The sequence below is a fragment of the Oncorhynchus mykiss genome, chromosome 5, assembly GCF_057628025.1.
Source record: "Oncorhynchus mykiss isolate SJ-2025 chromosome 5, ASM5762802v1, whole genome shotgun sequence".
NCBI lineage: Eukaryota > Metazoa > Chordata > Actinopteri > Salmoniformes > Salmonidae > Oncorhynchus > Oncorhynchus mykiss.
Genome location: NC_143026.1, coordinates 50,240,205 through 50,260,898, shown reverse-complemented (window position 1 = coordinate 50,260,898; position 20,694 = coordinate 50,240,205). Strand labels below are relative to the sequence as shown.

The 20,694-nt window shown below is 38.8% G+C and overlaps 1 protein-coding gene across 3 annotated transcripts; it reads left to right on the top strand.

Annotated features, from left to right (window-relative positions):
* Positions 1 to 230: 230 nt before the first annotated feature.
* On the top strand, positions 231 to 20,528 carry LOC110523994 (retinal homeobox protein Rx3-like). Of its 3 annotated transcripts, none has more exons than XM_090235107.1 (4): positions 231 to 465; positions 15,348 to 15,422; positions 15,625 to 15,854; positions 17,615 to 20,528. In XM_090235107.1, exons 2-4 carry the CDS (start codon positions 15,380 to 15,382, stop codon positions 18,080 to 18,082), a joined length of 741 nt encoding a protein of 246 aa, XP_090091233.1. In that variant the 5' UTR covers positions 231 to 465; positions 15,348 to 15,379; the 3' UTR covers positions 18,083 to 20,528. The 3 variants fall into 3 exon arrangements, with proteins under 3 accessions (XP_090091233.1, XP_090091232.1, XP_021458914.2); XM_090235106.1 differs by having other exon boundaries at positions 231 to 779; XM_021603239.3 differs by lacking the exon at positions 231 to 465 and having other exon boundaries at positions 10,876 to 15,422.
* The last annotated feature ends 166 nt before the right edge of the window (positions 20,529 to 20,694 follow it).

Sequence of the window (20,694 nt, the reverse complement as noted above, 5' to 3'; positions counted from 1 at the left end):
GTGAGAGACTTGTTTTTAGAGAGGTGGTGAGTAGTGAGGTTGGTTGGGGTCACGGCGATTCAGACAGCTAGTCGGGCCATAGGTAGCAAGCTAGCATAGGATGGAGGTCTGTTTTTAGCCACCTCGTGAATTTCCGTCGGTAGGATTAGTGGGGTTCCGTGTGGTAGAGGGGATCAATCCAATCCGCAAAAAAAATCCAATCCAATCCGCAGATGGGCGTTCAGGTAACGTCGCGACGGAGGAGCCAGTTGGATAACTCCATCGGGCAAATAACGTTGGTAGTCCAGTTGTGAAGACCCGGTGGGGCTCTGCGTTGGCAGTAAAACGGGTCCGGATAGGTGATGTAGCCCAGGAGTGACTGATAGAACTCTTCAGCTGGCTAGCTCCGGAATAATTGATGTTTTCTCCGGAATCGACGTAAGCCGATAGTCACACGGATAACAGCTAGCTAGCTGCGATATCCAGGTATAAATGTCCAGAGCTTGCGGATGAAATCAGGGGACATGGAGAGAAAAATAGGTCCGGTATGTTCCGAGTCGCGCCGTACAAAACTGGCGATAGATTTTCAAGCTAAAGGATAGCTGATGACCACAGACAGTGGTTAGCTGAATACTAACGATTAGCCAGTAAAGAAGCTAACTAACTTCTGGTTAGCTTCAGGCTAGCTTCTGGTTAGCTTCTGGCTAGCTTCTGGTTAGCTTCTGGCTAGCTTCTGGTTAGCTTCTGGTTAGCTTCTGGCTAGCTTCTGGTTAGCTTCTATGTAGGATTACAGATTTGAGGTAAATAACACTTTCTTTAAAAAATATATATAAATTGGTGAGGCGGGTTGCAGTAGAGTGTTTTGAAGATGAGTTTATGGAAAATAAAAAAATATATATAAAAAGGTATGCGAAGAAAGTTGTAAATATATATATATATATACGGGACACGAAAAGACGAGGACAAAAGACGTCTGACTGCTATGTCATCTTGGTGACTATGAACGTAGAGCTGATGTGACTTGCCAAAAAGCTCCAGTTTTGATTCATCTGTACAAAGGGCATTCTCTCAGAAGGATTGTGGATTGTCAATATGCATTGTATAAATTTCAAAGTCTGGCGATTTTATGTTTTTCTTTCAAAAGGGGAGTCCTCCTGGGTCTTCTTCCATGGAGCCCACTTTCGCTCAAAAAGTGACAGATGGTCAGAAACTGACGTACCTTCTCCTTGGAGTTCAGCTTGTATCTTTTTGGGAGTTATCCTTGGTTCTTTTTCTACCATTCGCACTATCCTTCTGTTCAATCGGGGGTCGATTTTCCTCTTGCGGCCGCGCCCAGGGAGGTTGCCTTCAGTTCCATGGACCTTAACTTCATAATAATATTTGCAACTGTTGTCACAGGAACATCAAGCTGCTTGGAGATGGTCTTGTAGCCTTTACCTTTACCATGCTTGTCTATTATTTTCTTTCTGATCTCCTCAGACAAATCTCTCCTTTGCTTTCTCTGGTCCGTGTTCAGTGTGGTGCACACAATGATACCAAACAGCACAGCGACTACTTTTCTCCATTTAAATAGACTGAATGACTAGTTAAAGATTGGAGGCATGTGTGATACTAATTAAATAAACTAAATAGGTTGATATATCACTATAATCAAATTATTTATTATATTTTCTAAGGGGTACCAACAAATGTGTCCAGGACATTTTAGAATATCTTTGTAGAATAAGCAGTAACTCATCTCTTTTCACAGCTTCTTTGCTTTATTCCATGACATACCAATGGCATGCAAGTATACATGATAAAATAGCTTTTAATTTCATCACTTTTCAGGAGGAATTAAGCATTATTTCATTGAGCTGTAATGGTACCAACAAATTTGAGTACGTGTGTACATCTTTCATCTATGCTGTGATGTTTAACACACAATTTCAATCTATCTAATCAAATAGAATCGACAGATTGTGAGTTGAAGATAAATACTTTTACTAGGAGTATTAGTATATTAGTAATTGACTGACCCAGTCTCTCCAGATCTCCCAACAGTACTATTTCTAGGGTCAATTTTAGATCAATGTTAAGTTGCCAATGACTTTGCAATTATTACAAACAAGCAAAAGATTTAATGAAAACAGAGACGACTGCATTAAAAGATACAAAGCCGATACTACAGTATAAACTATAGGCCTACAGTGCATTTGGAAAGTATTCAGACCCCTTAACATTTTCCACATTTTGATACATTACAGCCTTATAGGCTGACCCCACAGCTCGCATCGCGTGCACTAGCATTGCATAATACATTTAGAAATCTATGTTGTTCAATTATTGCACCCACACTGCTCGCGAGCGTCAACGAGCGTCTGCGTTGCCAAGGGCTAAAATAGAACTCCTTTCTATTTCTTATGCAGATCATGCTGCAAGTCCTGCCTCTCTCATCTCCTCATTAGTTTATAGAAGCAGGTACCCACGTGCCATCTCCTCATTGGTTATACCCACGTGAGTGAATGAAAGACGAACTGTGTTGCTGGTTGGTGTAGTAATAAAATGAAAGTTTAGATGCCAATCACCATATAAGTTCAAAGAAAAAGCCTGGAAGGAGGAGAGATGACTAGAAATTGATGAATTTTCGGAGTAGAGGACCATGTGCATTTCAGGTAAAATAACAACTCAATGTTTATATCCCAGGGCAAATTAGCTAGCAACAGCAAGCTAGCTAAACAGGACAAATTAGATAGCAAGTGCAAGCTAACTAGCTAAATTGCCATAAATGTTTGATGCATTTCGACCTGTTCCCAAATTAATGTAATTGGTTCAGAGTTTGTTTTGATATTTTAACCTGCGTGTCGTGATCGCGTTTGGTGTAGGGGGACAAAATACATTTATGCACGATGGCGCACAATGGCGCATGCGCGCAGCCGGTTTGGGTTCCGTGTTTTTCTAATATGGACTAAATTGTTTTTTTTATCCTCATCAATCTACACACAATACCGAATAATGACAAAGCAAAAACAGGTTTTAAGAAATGTTTGCAAATTCATTGAAAATAAAAAAACTTAAATATCACATTTACATAAGTATTCAGACTCTTTACTCAGGACTTTGTTGAAGAACCTTTGGCAGCAATTACAGCCTTGCGTCTTCTTTGGTATGAGGCTACAAGCTAAGCACACCTGCATTTGGGTAGTTTCTCCCATCCTTCTCTGCAGATCCTCTCAAGCTTTGCCAGGTTGGATGGGGAGCTTGCTGCACAGCTATTTTCAGACATTCAGAGATGTTCGATCGGGTTCAAGTCCGGGCTCTTGCTTGGCCACTGAAGGACATTCAGAGACTTTTCCCGAAGCCAATCCTGCGTTGACTTGGCTCTGTGCTTAGGGTCATTGTCCTGTTGGAAGGTGAACCTTAGCCCCAGTCTGTGGTCCTGAGAACTCTGGAGAAGATTTCATCAAGGATCGCTCTGTACATTGTCCGTTCATCTATTGCTCGATCCTGACTAGTCTCCCAGTACCTGCTGCTGAGAAACATCTCCAAAGCATGATGCTGCCACCACCATGTTTCACCGTAGGGATGGTGGCAGGTTTCCTCCAGATGTGAAGCTTCGCATTCAGGCCAAAGAGTTCAATATTGGTTTCATCAGACAAAATAATCTTGTTTCTCATGGTCTCAGAGTCTTTAGGTTCTGTTTGCCTAAAAAAGGAGTATTTTAGAATAAGGTTGTAATGTAACAAAATGTGGAAAAAGTTAAGGGGTCTGAATACTTTCTGTATACACTGAGTGTACAAAACATTAAGAACACCTGCTCTTTCCATGATTGATATCACTTGTTAAAATCCACTCCAATCAAGTAGATGAAGGGGAGGAGACAGCTTAAAGTGTGATTTTTAAGCCCTGAAACATTTGAGACATGGATTGTGTATTGTAGGCTCCCGAGTGGCACAGCACTCCAAAGCACTGCATCTCAGTGCTAGAGGCATCACTACAGACACCCTGGTTCGAATCCAGGCTGTATCACAACCCGGCCATGAATGGTAGTCCCATAGGGTAGAGCACAAATGTCCGGGTTCGGCCGGTGTAGGCCGTCATCGCAAATAAGAATTTGTTCTTAACTGACTTGCCTAGTTAACCTCTAGTGACACCCCATCCCATGAACGGGACCGTTGTCATCATCTGACACTAATTAGCATAACGCAACTGACATAAATCTTCCTCGAAAATATTCCTATTCATGAAAATCACAAGTGAAATATATTGGAACACAGTTTAGCCTTTTGTCAATCACCCTGTCATCTCAGATTTTCAAAATATGCTTTACAGCCAAAGCTAGACAAGCATTTGTGTAAGTTTATCGATAGCGTAGCATAGCATTATGCCTTGTTAGCAGCAGGCAACCTTGTCACAAAAATCAGAAAAGCAATCAAATTAAATCGTTTACCTTTGATGAACTTCGGATGTTTTCACTCACGAGACTCCCAGGTAGATAGCCAAAGTTCATTTTTTCCCAAAATATTATTTTTGTAGGCGAAATAGCTCCGTTTGTTCTTCATGTTTGGCTGAGAAATTGACCGGAAATTGCGGTCACAACAACACCGAAAAATATTCAAAATTAGCCCCATAATATCGACAGAAACATGGCAAACGTTGTTTAGAATCAATCCTCAAGGTGTTTTTCACATATCTATTCCATAATATATCCACCTGGACAATTGGTTTCTCAGTAGAAGCGATTGGAATAATGGCTACCTCTGTACTTTACGCAAGGTTTTCGAAGGGAGCATCATGTGACCACTTGCGCAATGTAGCCCCCTACGGGTATTCTTCAACATGAATGCGTAAAACTACGTCACAATGCTGTAGACACCTTGGGGAATACGTAGAAAGCGTAAGCTCGTTGATAGAACATTCACAGCTCAATAGGGACTCATTGGAACGCAGCGCTTTCAAAATATGGGGCACTTCCGGATTGGATTTTTCTCAGGCTTTCGCCTGCAACATCAGTTCTGTTATACTCACAGACAATATCTTTACAGTTTTGGAAACGTTAGAGTGTTGTCTATCCAAAGCTGTCAGTTATGTGCATATTCTAGCATCTTGTCCTGACAAAATATCCCGTCTAAAACGGGAACGTTTTTTTTCCAAAAATGAAAATACTGCCCCTAGAGTCGCAGCATGGGTTTTCCATGCTCAACAGTTTCCTGTGTGTATCAAGAATGGTCCACCACTCAAAGGACACCCAGCCAACTTGACACAACTGTGGGAAGCATTGGAGTCAACATAAGCCAGCATCCCTGTGGAATGCTTTCAACACTGTGTAGAGTCCATGCCTGACAAATCGAGGCTGTTCAACTCAATATTAGAAAGATCTTCCTAATGTTTGGAGAATCCCAAAGTGAAACTATGAGATCAAGTTTGATATTTAAATGATATTGAAATCAATTTAATGTTCAATCAAGTGAGTGTCATTTATTTAGATATTTGGCTACTGTCAAATGTTTTTCCTCAATATATTTCATGAAGTGTAGCCTAACATGTATAAATATTGATTCAGTGCATTATTACAGGGTAAGTATTAGAATAAGCCTCCTCAATATTTACAGCCATAGGTGATAATATCTCTCTAGCTGCTGATCCATCATAAGTATTGTGGAATAATTATAATGATAAGGTAATATTTGAATGGAGGAAGCTGACTCAAGCGCAGTGTTGCCTTTCTTTTGATACTATCATTATTGACACATGCCTCAAGGAAGCACTTAGCAAATGTTCTCTCTGCGTGTTGTTTTAGGAAACGCATGTTACATCTTCGGCCGGTGTAGATAAGATATATTGTTAAAACACTCATCAGCCCAAGTTCCATCGTTATCTGGAAACCGGACCCAAGGCTCTCTAAAACTGCTCCTTGAGAGTGTTTGTGACTATCATTAAGGTGATGATGGTTATTTTATCAAATCAATTAACTATGTATACTTATTACATGATTAAATTATTCATGTAACAATTAACTCATTAGCAATCTTGGGGCACCACGAAAAAGTTTATTTAATGAGTTACCGTTTCCTTAATTAACTCTAGAATATGTCGTTATCATACCAGTCATCCATTAATTATTATTATTACCTCATATCAGTCTCATTCTGAACGTCGTTGACTTCAAATCTGCGCAAACCGTAGTCTAAATGATGATTCAACTATACACAAATTGGCTTAATTATTTATTTACTAACTAACTAAATAATCACACAGAATTACATAAACACACACACAGGATAGATTCTCTGTCGTAACACTCAGACATTCCAGTCTCAACACTACAAATGCAAGAGAGAGAGAAAGTTTCCGATTGTTTGTTAAAGTCCTAGAACCGGCTCCACTGCCCCTCTTCCTCTCTGGTGGGAGAGAGGGGGGGCTCTCTTTGATCCTCACCCAGGAAGGAAAGTCATGACAAGAGCTACCCTCCTTTAGGTTTTTTCCAATCCCATTTGTCTCTAACCTTATTAATCTTATGAACCAGATAATTATTAGAGTCATGTGAGCTAGATTAGGGTTGGAGTGAAAACATAACGGATGGTATCTCTCCAGGAACAGGGTTGAAGAGCCCTGGTATAGACCAATACAGATATTAAAGTAATGTTCTTGTCCGACTCGCTCTGTTGGAGAAACAATAGACATGTTACATTAGCGAGTCAGATATCGTTATCTAGTGAGACTCCTGCTCCCACTAAAAGACCAATGCAGACATTTGATAAGCAAGTGAGACAGACAGTCTGAACCTACTACTTTCCTGTTTCTTGTTTGCTCTGTAGAGAGAGAGACCAAAACAGTTGTAAACTTCCAAATACAATCCTGTCTATTTAGAGGCCAAGGCAAGCATCAGATTAGCTAGTGAGTAACAGGCATCTTACTACAACTACTGTATCAGTGTATTCAGAAAGTATTTACACCCCTTGACTTTTTCCAAATGTTGTTGCATTACAGCCTGAATTTAAAATGAATTAAATTGAGATGTTTGTCACTGGATTACACACAATAACCCATATTGCCAAAGATGAATTATGTTAGAATTTTTTGTTGTGTTTTAATTAAAAATTCAAAGCTGAAAAGTATTCAACCCATTTGTTATAGCAAGCCTAAATTAGGAGTAAAAATCTGCTTAAAACCTCTTGAGGATAGGGGAGACGCTAGCGTCTTAACTGGGCAATTGCCAGGGGAAATGCAGAGCGCCAGATTCAAATAAAATGCTATAAAATTCAAACATTCATTAAATCACACATGTAAGATACTCAATTAAAGCTACATTCGTTGTGAATCCAGCCAACATGTCAGATTTTTAAAATGATTTTCGGCGAAAGCATAAGAAGCTATTATCTGATAGCCTGCAGCCATCCTCACCAGCAGTAAACAAAGCAGCTAGCGTATCAGGCGTTACACAAAACGCTGAAATAAAATATAAAATATGCATTACCTTTGACGAGCTTCTTTTGTTGGCACTCCAATATGTCCCATAAACATCACAATTGGTCCTTTTGTACGATTCATTCTGTCCATATATATCGAAAATGTCCATTTATAAAGCCCGTTTGATCCATAAAAAAACAGCTTAGAAAAATGCAACGTCACTACAAAATATTTCAAAAGTTGCCTATAAACTTTGCCAAAATATTTCAAACTACTTTTGTAATACAACGTTAGGTATTTTTAAACGTTAATAATCGATCAAATTGTAGACGGGGCAATCTGTATTCAATACATGAACGAAAAGAAAAAAGCTCTGCTCTTCACATCTTGTGCAACTCAGAAAAGTGTCCCCCTGTTCCGAGTTGGCCTACTTCCTGCTAAAACAAAGGATTAACCTCAGCCATATTCCAAACACTGGCAACATCGTGTGGAAGCGGTAGGAACTGAAAGTAGGTTGCTATTAAATTCCCAATGGCAAAGACAATATAGGGAAGAGAGATGGGGAACAAAAAAAATCTGAACAGTTAGTCCTCTGGGTTTTGCCTGCTACATAAGTTCTGTTATACTCACAGACATCATTCAAACAGTTTTAGAAACTTCAGGGTGTTTTCTATCCAAATCTATGAATAATATGCATATCTTATATTCTTGGCATGAGTAGCAGGAAGTTGAAATTGGGCACGCTATTTATCCAAAAGTGAAAATTCTGCCCGCTAGCTTTAAGAGGTTTTAACAAGTCAAATAATAAGTTACCTTGTGTGCAATAATAATGTTTAACTTCTTATGGCTTGGAGGCAGTATTTCGACGTCTGGATGAGAAGCGTGTCCTGTTACTCAGGCCCACAAGCTAGGATATGCATTTATTTAGATGTGGATATAAAACACTCTAAAGTTTCCAAAACTGTTACAATCATGTCTGTGAGTATAACAGAACTGATACGGCAGACGAAAACCTGAGGAAAATCAATTCAGGAAGTGTGATTTTTTTTATGTGGGTAGTTTTCAATTGAATGCCTATTGAGTTTCTAATGTTTAGGACCCAGATTGCAGTTCCCATGGCTTCCACTAGATGTCAACAGTCTTTAGACATTGTTTCAGGCTTATTTTCTGAAAAATGAAGAAGAATGAGACCTTTCTGTCAGTGGACTGAGGAAGCATGCAGTGCTGGTTTCAACGTGTGACCGAGTGTGCAACCTTCGTTGTTTTTCCTTTCTATTGAATACGCTATTGTCCGGTTGAAATATTGTCAATTATTTAGACAATTGACAACCTGAGGATTAACTATAAACATCGTTTGACAATTTTCAACAAACTTTACCGGTACTATTAGGATGTATTCGTCTGCATGTTTTGACTGCCTTTAAGCCAGTGGATTACTGAACACAACGCGCCAACAAAACTGATTTTTTTGTGATCTGAAGAGGGACTTTATCGAACAAAACAAACGTTTATTGTGGAGCTGGGAATCTTGTGACTGCAACCAGATGAAGACCTTCAAAGGTAAGTGATTAATTTATCGCTATTTCTGACTTTCGTGACTCCTCTACTTGGTTGGAAAATGTTTGTATGCTTTTGTAAGCGGGGCGCTGTCCTCAGATAATCGCATGGTATGCTTTCGCCGTAAAGCCATTTTGAAATCTGACAAAGCGGCTGGATTAAAAAGATGTATAACCCTTGTATTTTTTGAATTTTTATTATGACTATTTCTGTATTTCGAATTTGGCGCTAATCAGGTTCACCGGATGTTGTCGAAGTGGGTTGCTAGCGGAACGCCTGCGCCAGAGAGGTTGACCTCTTGCAACCGCTGTGTCAGATTTAAAAAAAACTTTACTGAAAAAGCACACCATGAAATAATCTGAGACAGCGCTCAGACACAAAAACAAGCCATACAGATATCCGCCATGTTGTGGAGTCAACAGAAGTCAGAAATAGGTGCATCTGTATAGCATTATAAATAGCATTATAAATATTCACTTACCTTTGATGATCTTCATCAGAATGCACTCCCAGGAATCCCAGTTCCACAACAAATGTTTGTTTTGTTCGATAAAGTCAAACGGTGTATAGAATCGATCTTTAGGATGTTTTTAACATATATCTTCAGTAATGTTCCAACTGGAGAATTCCTTTGTCTTTGGAAATGCAATGGAACACAGGTCGCTCTCACGTGGGCTCGCTTGATCAACTCATGCTACAAACCTCCGATTTCCCACTTCCTGGTTGGATTTTTCTCAAGTTTATGCCTGCCATATGAGTTCTGTTATACTCACAGACATCATTCAAACAGTTGTAGAAACTTCAGAGTGTTTTCTATCCAAATCTACAAATTATATGCATATTCTAGCTTTTAGGCCTGAGTAGCAGGCGGTTTACTCTGGACACCTTTTATACAAGCTACTCAATACTGCCCCCCCAGTCCCAAATAAGTTAAACAGCATGATCATTATACAGGTGCACCTTGTGCTGGGGACAATAAAAGGCCACTCTAAAATGTGTAGTTTTGTCACACAACACAATACCACAGATGTCTCAAGTTTTGTGGGAGTGTGCAATTGGCATGCTGACTGCAGGGATGTCCACCAGAGCTGTATGCCACAGAACTGAATGTTCATTTCTCTACCATAAACCTCCTCCAACATCGTTTTAGAGAATTTGGCAGTACGACCAACCGGCCTCACAACTGCAGACCACATGTAACCACGTCAGCCCAGGACCTCTGCATCTGCCTTCATCACCTGCGGGATAGTCTGAGACCAGCCAGCAGGACAGCTGATAAAACTGAGGAGTATTTCTGTATGTAATAAAGCCCTTTTTGTGGGAGAAAACTCATTCTGATTGGCTGGGCCTGGCTCCCCAGTGCCCCTATGCCATCCTAGGCCCACCCATGGCTGCGCCCCTATCCAGTCATGTGAAATTCATAGATTAGGGCCTAACGAATTAATTTATTTGACTGATTTCCTTATTTGAGCAGTAACTCAGTACAATCTTTGAAATTGTTGCATGTTGCGTTTATATTTATGTTCAGTATAATTCGAGATTATTTAGCAACTATTGTTAGGTGCTAGTTAAGCCGGTTGAAGAATTTCAAGTGAGTCTAATGTTCACAATGCCATGGATTGGGAATTTGGTGGTTAAAGATTAGCAGTTAATAGGATCAAGGTTGATGAGGTGGTTGTCCCATCGCATCAGGTTAACTACATGTCTCAGACTCTCTTAAATGATTTAGATTGGACTCCGTTAGTAACAAAACTAGACAGGAATCCACAGAATGGTGGAGTGACATTCTACGGTATTATAAAAATCACATAGCTGATGTTTTCTCGGACAAAATGCCATTGTGAAAGATCATCAATTTTAGTGATAGGGGGCAGTATTTAGAATTTTGGATGACTGAGGTGTCCAAAGTAAACTGCCTGTTACTCAGGCCCAGAAGCTAGGATTTGCATATGCATGGTAGTATTGGATAGAAAACACTCTAAAATTATGTCTGTATAACACATAGCATAACACATTTGTCAGACGAAAACGCGAGGACCATTTTTTGTTCTGTTGACCTGCCAGCCAATTCCAAGCTTAAACTATTGAAACCAAAGACTTCCGCCTCCCAAATTGCAGTTCCTATGACTTCCACTAGATGTAAAAAAAAATGTTTACATAGTTTCAGGCTTGAATTCTGAAAAACCAATGAGGAATAGTTGTTTATCCTCAGAAAGTTCCATGGCAAAACTCGTCTTATTGTGCGCATGACCGAGGGAGCGCGCTGCGTTCCATTCCTGTCCTATTGAAAATAGTTTGCTCCGTATGAAATTTTATCATTTATTTAGATATTAGAGTACCTAATAATGAATTAGAAACATTGTTTGATTTGTTTGGATAAAATGTACTGGTAACTTTTGGAACTCCTATGTCTGCATTCTGAACGGGTGGATTACTGAACTCAATGATGCCTACTAAACGGACTATTTGGGATATAGGAATTTATCGAACAAAACAACCATTCATTGTGTTTCTGGGACTCTTGTGATTGCGAGGAAGATCTTCAAAGGTAAGTCACTTATTTTATTGCTATTTGGGATTTTGTGACGCCTGTGCTTGTTTGGATAATGTGCTGTTGTGGAGCGCTGACCTCAGATAATTGAATGCTGTGCTTTTGCCGTAAAGCCTTTTTGAAATCTGACGATGCGGTTAGATTGCCAAGATTCTGTGCTAAAGAATCATGTATGACACTTGTATTATCATGAAGATTTAATATTACGTTTTCTGTATTTTGAATTGGTGCTCTGCAATTTCACCGGATGTTGTCGAGGTGGGTCGCTAAGCGGGACCCCTGCGCCAGAAAGGTTAAATGGTAAACATTTTTTTTGTGTTTGAGCTAGGTGATGGGGTAAACTGCCGATTCTTTGAATAATTTTTGCTTTGCAACTGTATTTTTTTCTATTATCTCATGTATTTTTTCATCAGACAGAGCAATGTCAAAGGCAAAGGCACAACAATGTACCCATCCCCTAAACTGCGAACAATAGACCCATTGATGATCTTTCTTCCAGTTCTTGAATTCAGTTAAAATGCATGACATGAATTGACTAAATGGAGTTGAATGAAGTTGCACCCAGCCCTGGATATTGTAACTCATATTGTAAACTACAAATATGCTAATGAGTCAAGAGTCAAAGAACCCTTTTTATATCCAATATCCATCCCCTAAATTAAAAAAATACAAAATCTAAAAAGATAGAAACTAAAAAATAGATTTGTGTTATAACCGTTGTGTTTGAAATTACAAGCTTCATTGTGATTACAGATGTAGGATCTTAATTTGATCACCCTGTTGCAGGAGAACGTTCCTGCAATGCAGGATATTAAAAACGTGTAACGTATTTGAGGTTTAAAAAAGGCTTCTGAAGTTTGTAAAAGTTTCCATTTTCAAAATTCCGACTTGATTTCCCTTTATGAAAAATATATCAACATCTACAAAAATGTTGACTACTTATAACCCACATTTCCTGTTGCTGCAGGATAATTTTCCTGCTGTAGCAAACTGCCTCAATTGAGGATCCTATAGCTGTACTATAGTTCTCAACATACCACATCCAGCTCTGCTTCCTTGTGTAGTGCCTATTGGACCAATGGCCAACAGAGGATAATGTCACTTTCAGCAATTGGGAAATGCTAAATCGTTATAAGGATTTTAGGTCCAATTATCGAGACTGGATTAGGCCTTAAATGGAGAACAGCTATGCCTATAGATGTTTATAGCTGTTACTAGTCACATACTATAATAACTTGTGTTTTCATTGCTTAGTTTAACTCATTTTGTAAAATAATTATTGAATGTTTGTAGACTGTAAAGTCAAAGAAAATTATGAGCAATGTTTTTTTTTTTGCTCATTATTTATTTATTTGGCCTTCACAGAACAAGTGGGCATAGTTAAGATAAATCTAAAAAATGAATACATTTAATGACAACTAAAGAGTTTTGAATTGAATATTTAATCATGAATATGTAAACTACCTCTCTGAGAAAGTTTGTAAGCTGCCAAAAGGCCTATCAATAACTATTTAACAATTTGCTATGTACAGTTGAAGTCAGAGGTTTACATACACGTTAGCCAAATACATTTAAACTTAGTTTTTCAAAATTCCTGACATTTAATCCTAGTGTAAATATCCTCTTAGGTCAGTTTTGATCACCACTTCATTTAAGAATGTGAAATGTCAGAATAATAGTAGAGAGAATGATTTATTTCAGCTTTTCTTTCTTTCATCACATTCCCAGTGAGTCAGAAGTTTACATACACTCAATTAGTATTTGGTAGCATTGCCTTTAAATTGTTTAACTTGGGTCAACGTTTCGTGTTGCCTTCCACAAGCTTCCCACAATAATTGGGGTGAATTTTGGCCCATTCCTCCTGACAGAGCTGGTGTAACTGAGTCAGGTTTGTTGGCCTCCTTGCTCGCACAAGCTTTTTCAGTTCTGCCCACAAATGTTCTATAGGATTGAGGTCAGGGCTTTGTGATGTTCACTCCAACCTTGACTTTGTTGTCCTTAAGCCATTTTGCCACAACTTTGGAAGTATACTTGGGGTCAATGTCCATTTGAAGACCCATTTGAGAAAAAAACTTTAATTTCCTGACTGATGTCTTGAGATGCTGCTTCAATATATTCACATACATTTCCTTCCTCATGTTGCCATCTATTTTGTGAAGTGCACCAATCCCTCCTGCAGCAAAGCACCCCCACAACTTGATGCTGCCACCCCCGTGCTTCACTGTTGGGATGTGTTCATCGGCTTGCAAGCCTCCCCCTTTTTCCCCCAAACATAACAATGGTCATTATGGCCAAACAGTTCTATTTTTGTTTCATCAGACCAGAGGATATTTCTCCAAAAAGTCTCATCTTTATCCCCATGTCTGGCTTTTCTATGGCGGTTTTTGAGCAGTGGCTTCTTCTTTGCTGAACGGCCTTTCTGGTTATGTTGATATAGGACTCATTTTACTATGGATATAGATACTTTGGTACCTGTTTCCTCCAGCATCTTCACAAGGTCCTTTGCTGATGTTCTGGGATTGATTTGCACTTTTCGCACCAAAGTACGTTCATCTCTATGAGACAGAACGCGTCTCCTACCTGAGCGGTATAATGACTGCATGGTGCCATGGTGTTTATACTTGAGTACTATTGTTTGTACAGATGAACGTGGCACCTTTAGGCGTTTGGAAATTGATCCCAAGGATGAACCAGACTTGTGGAGGTCTACAATTTTTTTCCCGAGGTCTTGGCTGATTTTATTTGGATTTTCTCATGATGTCAAGCAAGGAGGCACTGAATTTGAAGGTAGGCCTTGAAATACATCCACAGGTACACCTCCAATTGACTCAAATGATGTCCATTGGCCTATCAGAAGCTTCTAAATCCATTACATCATTAGATGGAATTTTCCAAGCTGTTTTAATTAAGGCAGAGTCTATTTAGTATATGTAAACTTCTGGAATTGTGATACTGTGATTTATAATTATGATTTTGTTCTGACACCTTAAACCATTCTCTTCTACCCCACCAGCTAATTTTACAGGCCACCATAAGCATGTTGCATCCCAAATGACACCCTATCACCTACATGGAGCACTACTTTTGAACAGAATGCTATGGCCCCATGGTCAAAAGTATTGCACTATATAGGGAATAGGGATTTGCCATTTGGGATGCAGCACATGACATCTGGAGATGGAGGGAAAGATGGTTTTAAGATTTATGTAAGGGGGTTTATAAACCAACACTGACTGACTGACAAGCACAGCAGAATACTTGTCTTGGGGAGGAGTTAGAGTAGTCTACCAGTTAGTCTAGCTCTGCATTGCTGCATTGGTTCAATGAGGACAATGTAGTTACCCCCAAACCGCAGGGCTGGGTCAAATCGAACGTGACATTCTTCTTTTGACGTGTCTAGTGGAGAGGTGGGTACTGTCACATGGACTGAGGGACACGGGGGTCTTACCGGGGGGACTACTTTATAAACCCCAGAAGATACAGCCTCCTCTATATGACAAGACCTCTCGTAGAGTGTCAGGCCTCTATACTCAGTAGCGATGCATGCCTTACACAGATTTGTTAGTCAACAGTCTGTGTTTCATTATATTTCAAAATGTTGTTATGCATTCTTAAATATAACTTTCTCGGGAGTTTAAATGTATTTTTCAGTGTCATTTCAATTTAGTTTGAGAACATTTTATACATCAAATGTGGCTTCTTGGTTCAACTCCCGAAGTCATGGAAGAGCGCCTGTCGCCTTCTGCACGTTTTGTCCGAAGCCCCTGGAATAACCAAAATCAAGCCGCAAAGAGGGTTCACAGTATTGAAGCAATATTGGGATTTAAAGACGAAAATATGTTTCATCAATCTGTGTCCTACAATGAATCAGGAAAACCTGCTGAGCTGAGAGGAAATGGAATTATGTCATCCCCGAAGAAAGAACTCAACCCAAAATGTTTTGACAGTAAGTAACATTGGCAATATTTTTTTAAATGATTCAAAATGTATTCAAAATGTTATCTTTTATACCAGTAGGCTATTTATAGTTATTTATTCCATGTTTAGGCCTACATATGTGTGCCAGTAACCATTTGAATTAGAGTAAAAGGTTGGCAAATATAGCTCAGAAGTTCATAAATTGATCCAGCCTACAATGCATTTTTCAGGTGTCTGCTGCAGCAGTTCGGGGGCCTCTGTCAGTTCTGACTTACCTAAAGGGGAGGATAAATTGCCCGTTGATGAGAACCCAAAGAAGAAACACCGGCGTAATAGGACCACGTTCACCACCTTTCAGCTGCACGAGCTGGAGAGAGCGTTCGAAAAGTCGCACTATCCTGACGTCTACAGCAGAGAGGAGATCGCGCTCAAAGTTCATCTTCCCGAGGTCCGAGTACAGGTACATTATGAGCAAGCAACTGAGTCCGTTGTTGAAAATGTGTATGAAGTTCGACTCTGTGTAAAATAAGTAAAACATCGAGGTCTATCAATGAATGTTTCGAGCATGGGCTCAACATAAGTTATTGTCTTATCCTATTTGTGACACATTTAACAAAAGTTGTGTGTCTGAGTCTTATCAATAAAGTTTAAATAAAATGTGGTTCATGAAATAATCACCGTCTTTAGTTGAATATTAATCTTTTTAATTTACAACCTTAGGCTAATGTCAGGACCACTAAAATATGTTATTGCAATTTATATTAGGCCTAACTTCTTCACTATTAAGTAAATTGTCACATACGGTATTTGATGATAATAGCCCTTTTTTTTACATAAATGTTGACACTAAGTCAATGCTGAGACCAAAGTCTCTTTTCTAGATGAGCCATGTATAGCACTACACGCCAAAATACAATATACACAATCAAATACACGGTATTATACACAACAATACACCAAAAGCAAAACACAATCATAATAAAACAGATACATTCTTCGGTAAAAAAAGGTCCCTTAATCTTTTGAAATGCTCGAGAGACACCAATTCCTCCATTTTGAAGTGTACTGTCTATCATTCCACACATAAGATGCAAGGAAATGAAAGGCTGATTCTCCTAATTCTCTAGACTCCGAATGAGTTTCCAGAGTTAACCAACCATGTGAATGGGTTTGATGACTTGGCATTTTAAATCTTAACAGTGATGTTAGTTATGTCGAGAGTTTGTGGAGCAGGGCTTTATATAATAATTGTTACCTATGAGTTTCAAGCCTTTGAAACTGTTTCAAGCCTTTGAAATTATCATCAATAAGATTCTATATTCAAACTATGAATTGAGTCTACTAAGCCATTAATGATGTTAAGTAAATAATAATGTATTTTATCTGCAAGATCTCATTGAGTTCAAGACCTGTCTATATACTTACATTGTATAGATATTATTTCGATAATTAAAGTTATTCCAATGATGTATCATTATGTTTAAGACATTTCATTTCTAACAGTATCATAGTTGATCATGTATTACACAAAGGTTGACAGTTATCATTCATATATTCAAATAGTAGCTATCTTCCCATTAAAGATATTACATATTTTCAAATAGCCTGCCAAAGCAAAGTTTTACAATAGACTGTTGTTGTGCTAATATCTGGAGAGATAGGCAATTGAGTTTCTTTGACACAGCAAAGTTTTATTAAGTTGATAAACAGTACATTTTGGCAAAGAGGTTGAACTAAGTAGAGAAGTTTTCTGATTAAGCTTTCTTTCATCTGCCTTTCAGCAGTGTTATCATTGTTAGGGTTAAATCATGTGCAGATGTAGGAACTTCATTCCATCACCATGTTGCAGGAGAACTTTCCTGCTTTGCAGGAAATGTAAAACTTGTAATGTATATTTGAAGTTTAAAAAGCCTTCTGAACTTTGTAATTTCCACTTTGAAATTTCAGACTTGATTTTCCCTTAAGAAAAATGTATCAACCCTACATAAATGACAGTTAATTATAATCCATATAATAATTCATTCTTCCTGTTGCTACAGGATACATTTCCTGCTGTAGCAAACTCGCTCAAATTAAGATCCTACATCTGTATGGTATTTCAATATTTTACTGATATGGTCAAAGTGCCCCTGAATCTTGTTTCTGTGTATAATCACCCCAGTTCTCATAATGTTGAATTACAGAATGTCTTAAAAGAATGTTGTGATGATTCCATCCCAGGTGTGGTTCCAGAACCGTCGGGCCAAGTGGCGTCGCCAGGAAAAGCTGGAGGTGAGCTCCATCAAGCTCCAGGACACTTCCTCCTTCCTGTCCTTCAGCCGCTCCTCCTCCCAGTCTCTGGGCTCCGGGCTACAGCTGGAGCCATGGCTCAGCACTCCCACCACCACTGCCACCCCTCTGCAGTCCCTTTCCGGCTTCATCACCAGCCCATCTCAGGGCCTCCAAAGAACCTCCAGCTACACTCCTCCACCCTTTCTCAACTCCCCCAGTTTCGGGCATATTGGTTCTCTGTGTCCTCCTCCGCCGCCCCCGTACCAGTGCTCAGCGTCTGGGTACGTGGACAAGTTAATTATGGAGGAGTTGGATCCTCGTAATTCTAGTATTGTGTCTCTGAGGATGAAGGCTAAGGAGCATATTCAGTCTATTGGAGAACATGGTGAGGATGGCTGCTGGCTTGCATCCCTCTGAGGCAATGCAAAGACTAAAGACTTCTACTGAATGTATTGTTGCTGCGTCATAGACATTAAAGTCCAATATGCTAGAGGACTCTTCTCCACAAGATGATGAACATAGTTTTTTTGTCTTCTTCAATGGTTTACATTATCATCCCAGTCAGTGTTTTTTGTGCATTCTCAGTATATTAAAGTTTTATAATGTACTTTCCTCATCAATGAAATGCTTGCATTCACCAAGATACATCTGGTTTACTCTGGTCTACTTTTAGGTTCTGACTTAGGAAATGTACACTTTTCCTACTTACCTTGTGCAGGTGTGTAAAGGTATCCAAATAAGCAGCGTAGGTTCGGTTGACTAGGTGAAGTGAACATCTGTGCTTGCATACTCCCTTAAAGGGACACTTTGGGATTTTGGCAATGAAGCCTTTTAACTACTTCCCCAGAATCAGATGAACTCAAGAATACCATTTTTATGTCTCTGCATTTTGTTTGAAGGAACTTAGAGGTAGTCTATGGTATCTACTAGCATGCTAGCAGTATTACTGTTTGTTCCTCTTGAGACGCCATATCCAGTACACTTCATCAAAATAGTCAAAATTAAGATTATGATAGCTCAAGAAATCTTTAATTAATTTTGACATTTTTGCCAGGGAGGTTTTAGTCGCAAAATTTTACATCTAACTAAGATTTTGGTGCAGTATTTCTCAAGTGAAAAACTTTGCATGAAGACTAGTCATCTGTTGTTGAATGCCAACAAACACTTAATTGAAGAATCCCTAATGTTGACCAATCACCAACGAAAGGCATACTTCGGCTTGCCTCAAGAAAAAGTGTGCTCGAACAGGCTGGGAAAAAAACTGACGAACACAGCCAAGCACCAAAACAAACAAAAACCTCACAAAATGTTGTCATAATATATGCAGTAACTGTTTAGAACCGGGAAGTATAAGATCTTAACAGGCTTTGCAGATGAGGTTACCTTGCGTGCATTGAATAAATTTAATTCAACCGCTGAAAACCCTCCCACTTGCTGGCCAACAGATTTTCTAGTGACATTTTTATTCAATAGCCATCCCTTTAAATTTGGTGTACCTTTAATTAGAATTTTCTCAACAGACTCACTAGAACATATAGATGGGTTGGTTGTTTAGCAACAAAACTGACCCATGCACAACTATGGGGTAAAACAGACGGGGTTGGCTTAGATTGTTGACAACATGTAAATTATGTTGAATCTCCAATGTTTATTGAAAACATGAATAAAGTTGCACAATAAATTTTTTGACATGTTAGCATAGCATAGCATAGCATAGCATAAACGTGACAGTCAAACACCTCATAACAACACATGGTTTTCGGGAAGTTCTCAGCTAACCTGTCTATGGAGAGAATGTTTCAGAATGTTAGGGACCAATGAAAAAAAGCCTTGTAAATACATGCATTTTTCTTTCCTTTTCAGCACCAATTGGTAGATAAAAAAATACTCTGATCTTGTATATTATTTAGAGTTAGGAAAGTACTTATACATTTTTTTTTTACCTACCAACTAGGTAGGTTCTGCTCTACTATCAGTGCACACAGGTTTCCATAGGCTACAGCCTCCGCTTGGATCTCCAAATTTAACTCCTGCAAATGATGAAGCCATAGGCCTACAATTAAAATTCTGAATAATGATACAGCTATTTCTACTTCACTTGTGGAAAAGAGGCCGAAATACCTGTCGTGTTGACATGCTTTTCAGTTTGCTGAAATATGACTGGTTTCACATTTGTCTCCAACGATCATAAAATAAAATAGATCTGAAACAACTGTAATTTATATTTACAATCCTCTTGTCCTAACTAATGACTAATTTACCTAGGTCTTATTAATAGCTCTTATCAATTTATAAATTACAGTGCATAGAGTTTTGGTGTTATTTCTACATATAATTGTCGTTTTTTTAAAGTGGTGGAATTATGAGCAAGTTAAGTCAAGGTCTGACTACGGAATATCTGTAGACACACCTCTGTCTCACCTCCTTTTCTGTGAATAGCATTGAATAGGTTGTGAATATGCTTAAAGAGAAAAGTGTAGAAAAAGGGGAATTATATGTTCCATTTAGGCATTCTTAATTCGGGTCAGAATTCCCCCTCTTACTGAATGAAGGATGCCATTGAAGAGAAAGTGGAAATGTTAAAATGTAAAATTGCCTGCAACCTGTTTTCTATGTTGACATTTGCATCCCTATTTTAACAATTATCTTCTGTTATGTATATGTACTTCTGCTAAGACAATCACATCCCAGGATTAATCACTGTATTTATTATTGTTTCCAAGCCCTTGTCTAGATAACTTTCTTTCAGTGTTCTTCCAGTTTGTGCAGCTGACTTTACAAATGTTCATGACCAATTGTCCATTTGTTGTTTATCTCCATACGTTAATGATTTTATGGAAATAAAACTGCATAGTTACATCAACACTTATCCCTTATTTCATTAATTGTCATATGTCCTATGATATATGTATGTATTGTGTTGTTGCATACACGTTATGTGTCATAGCTTCACAGATGCACAATGGGCATTTCTTATTGATTTGGAGGACTCTTCATAATCAGTTTTCAGTCAACATTTGGTTTGGAGA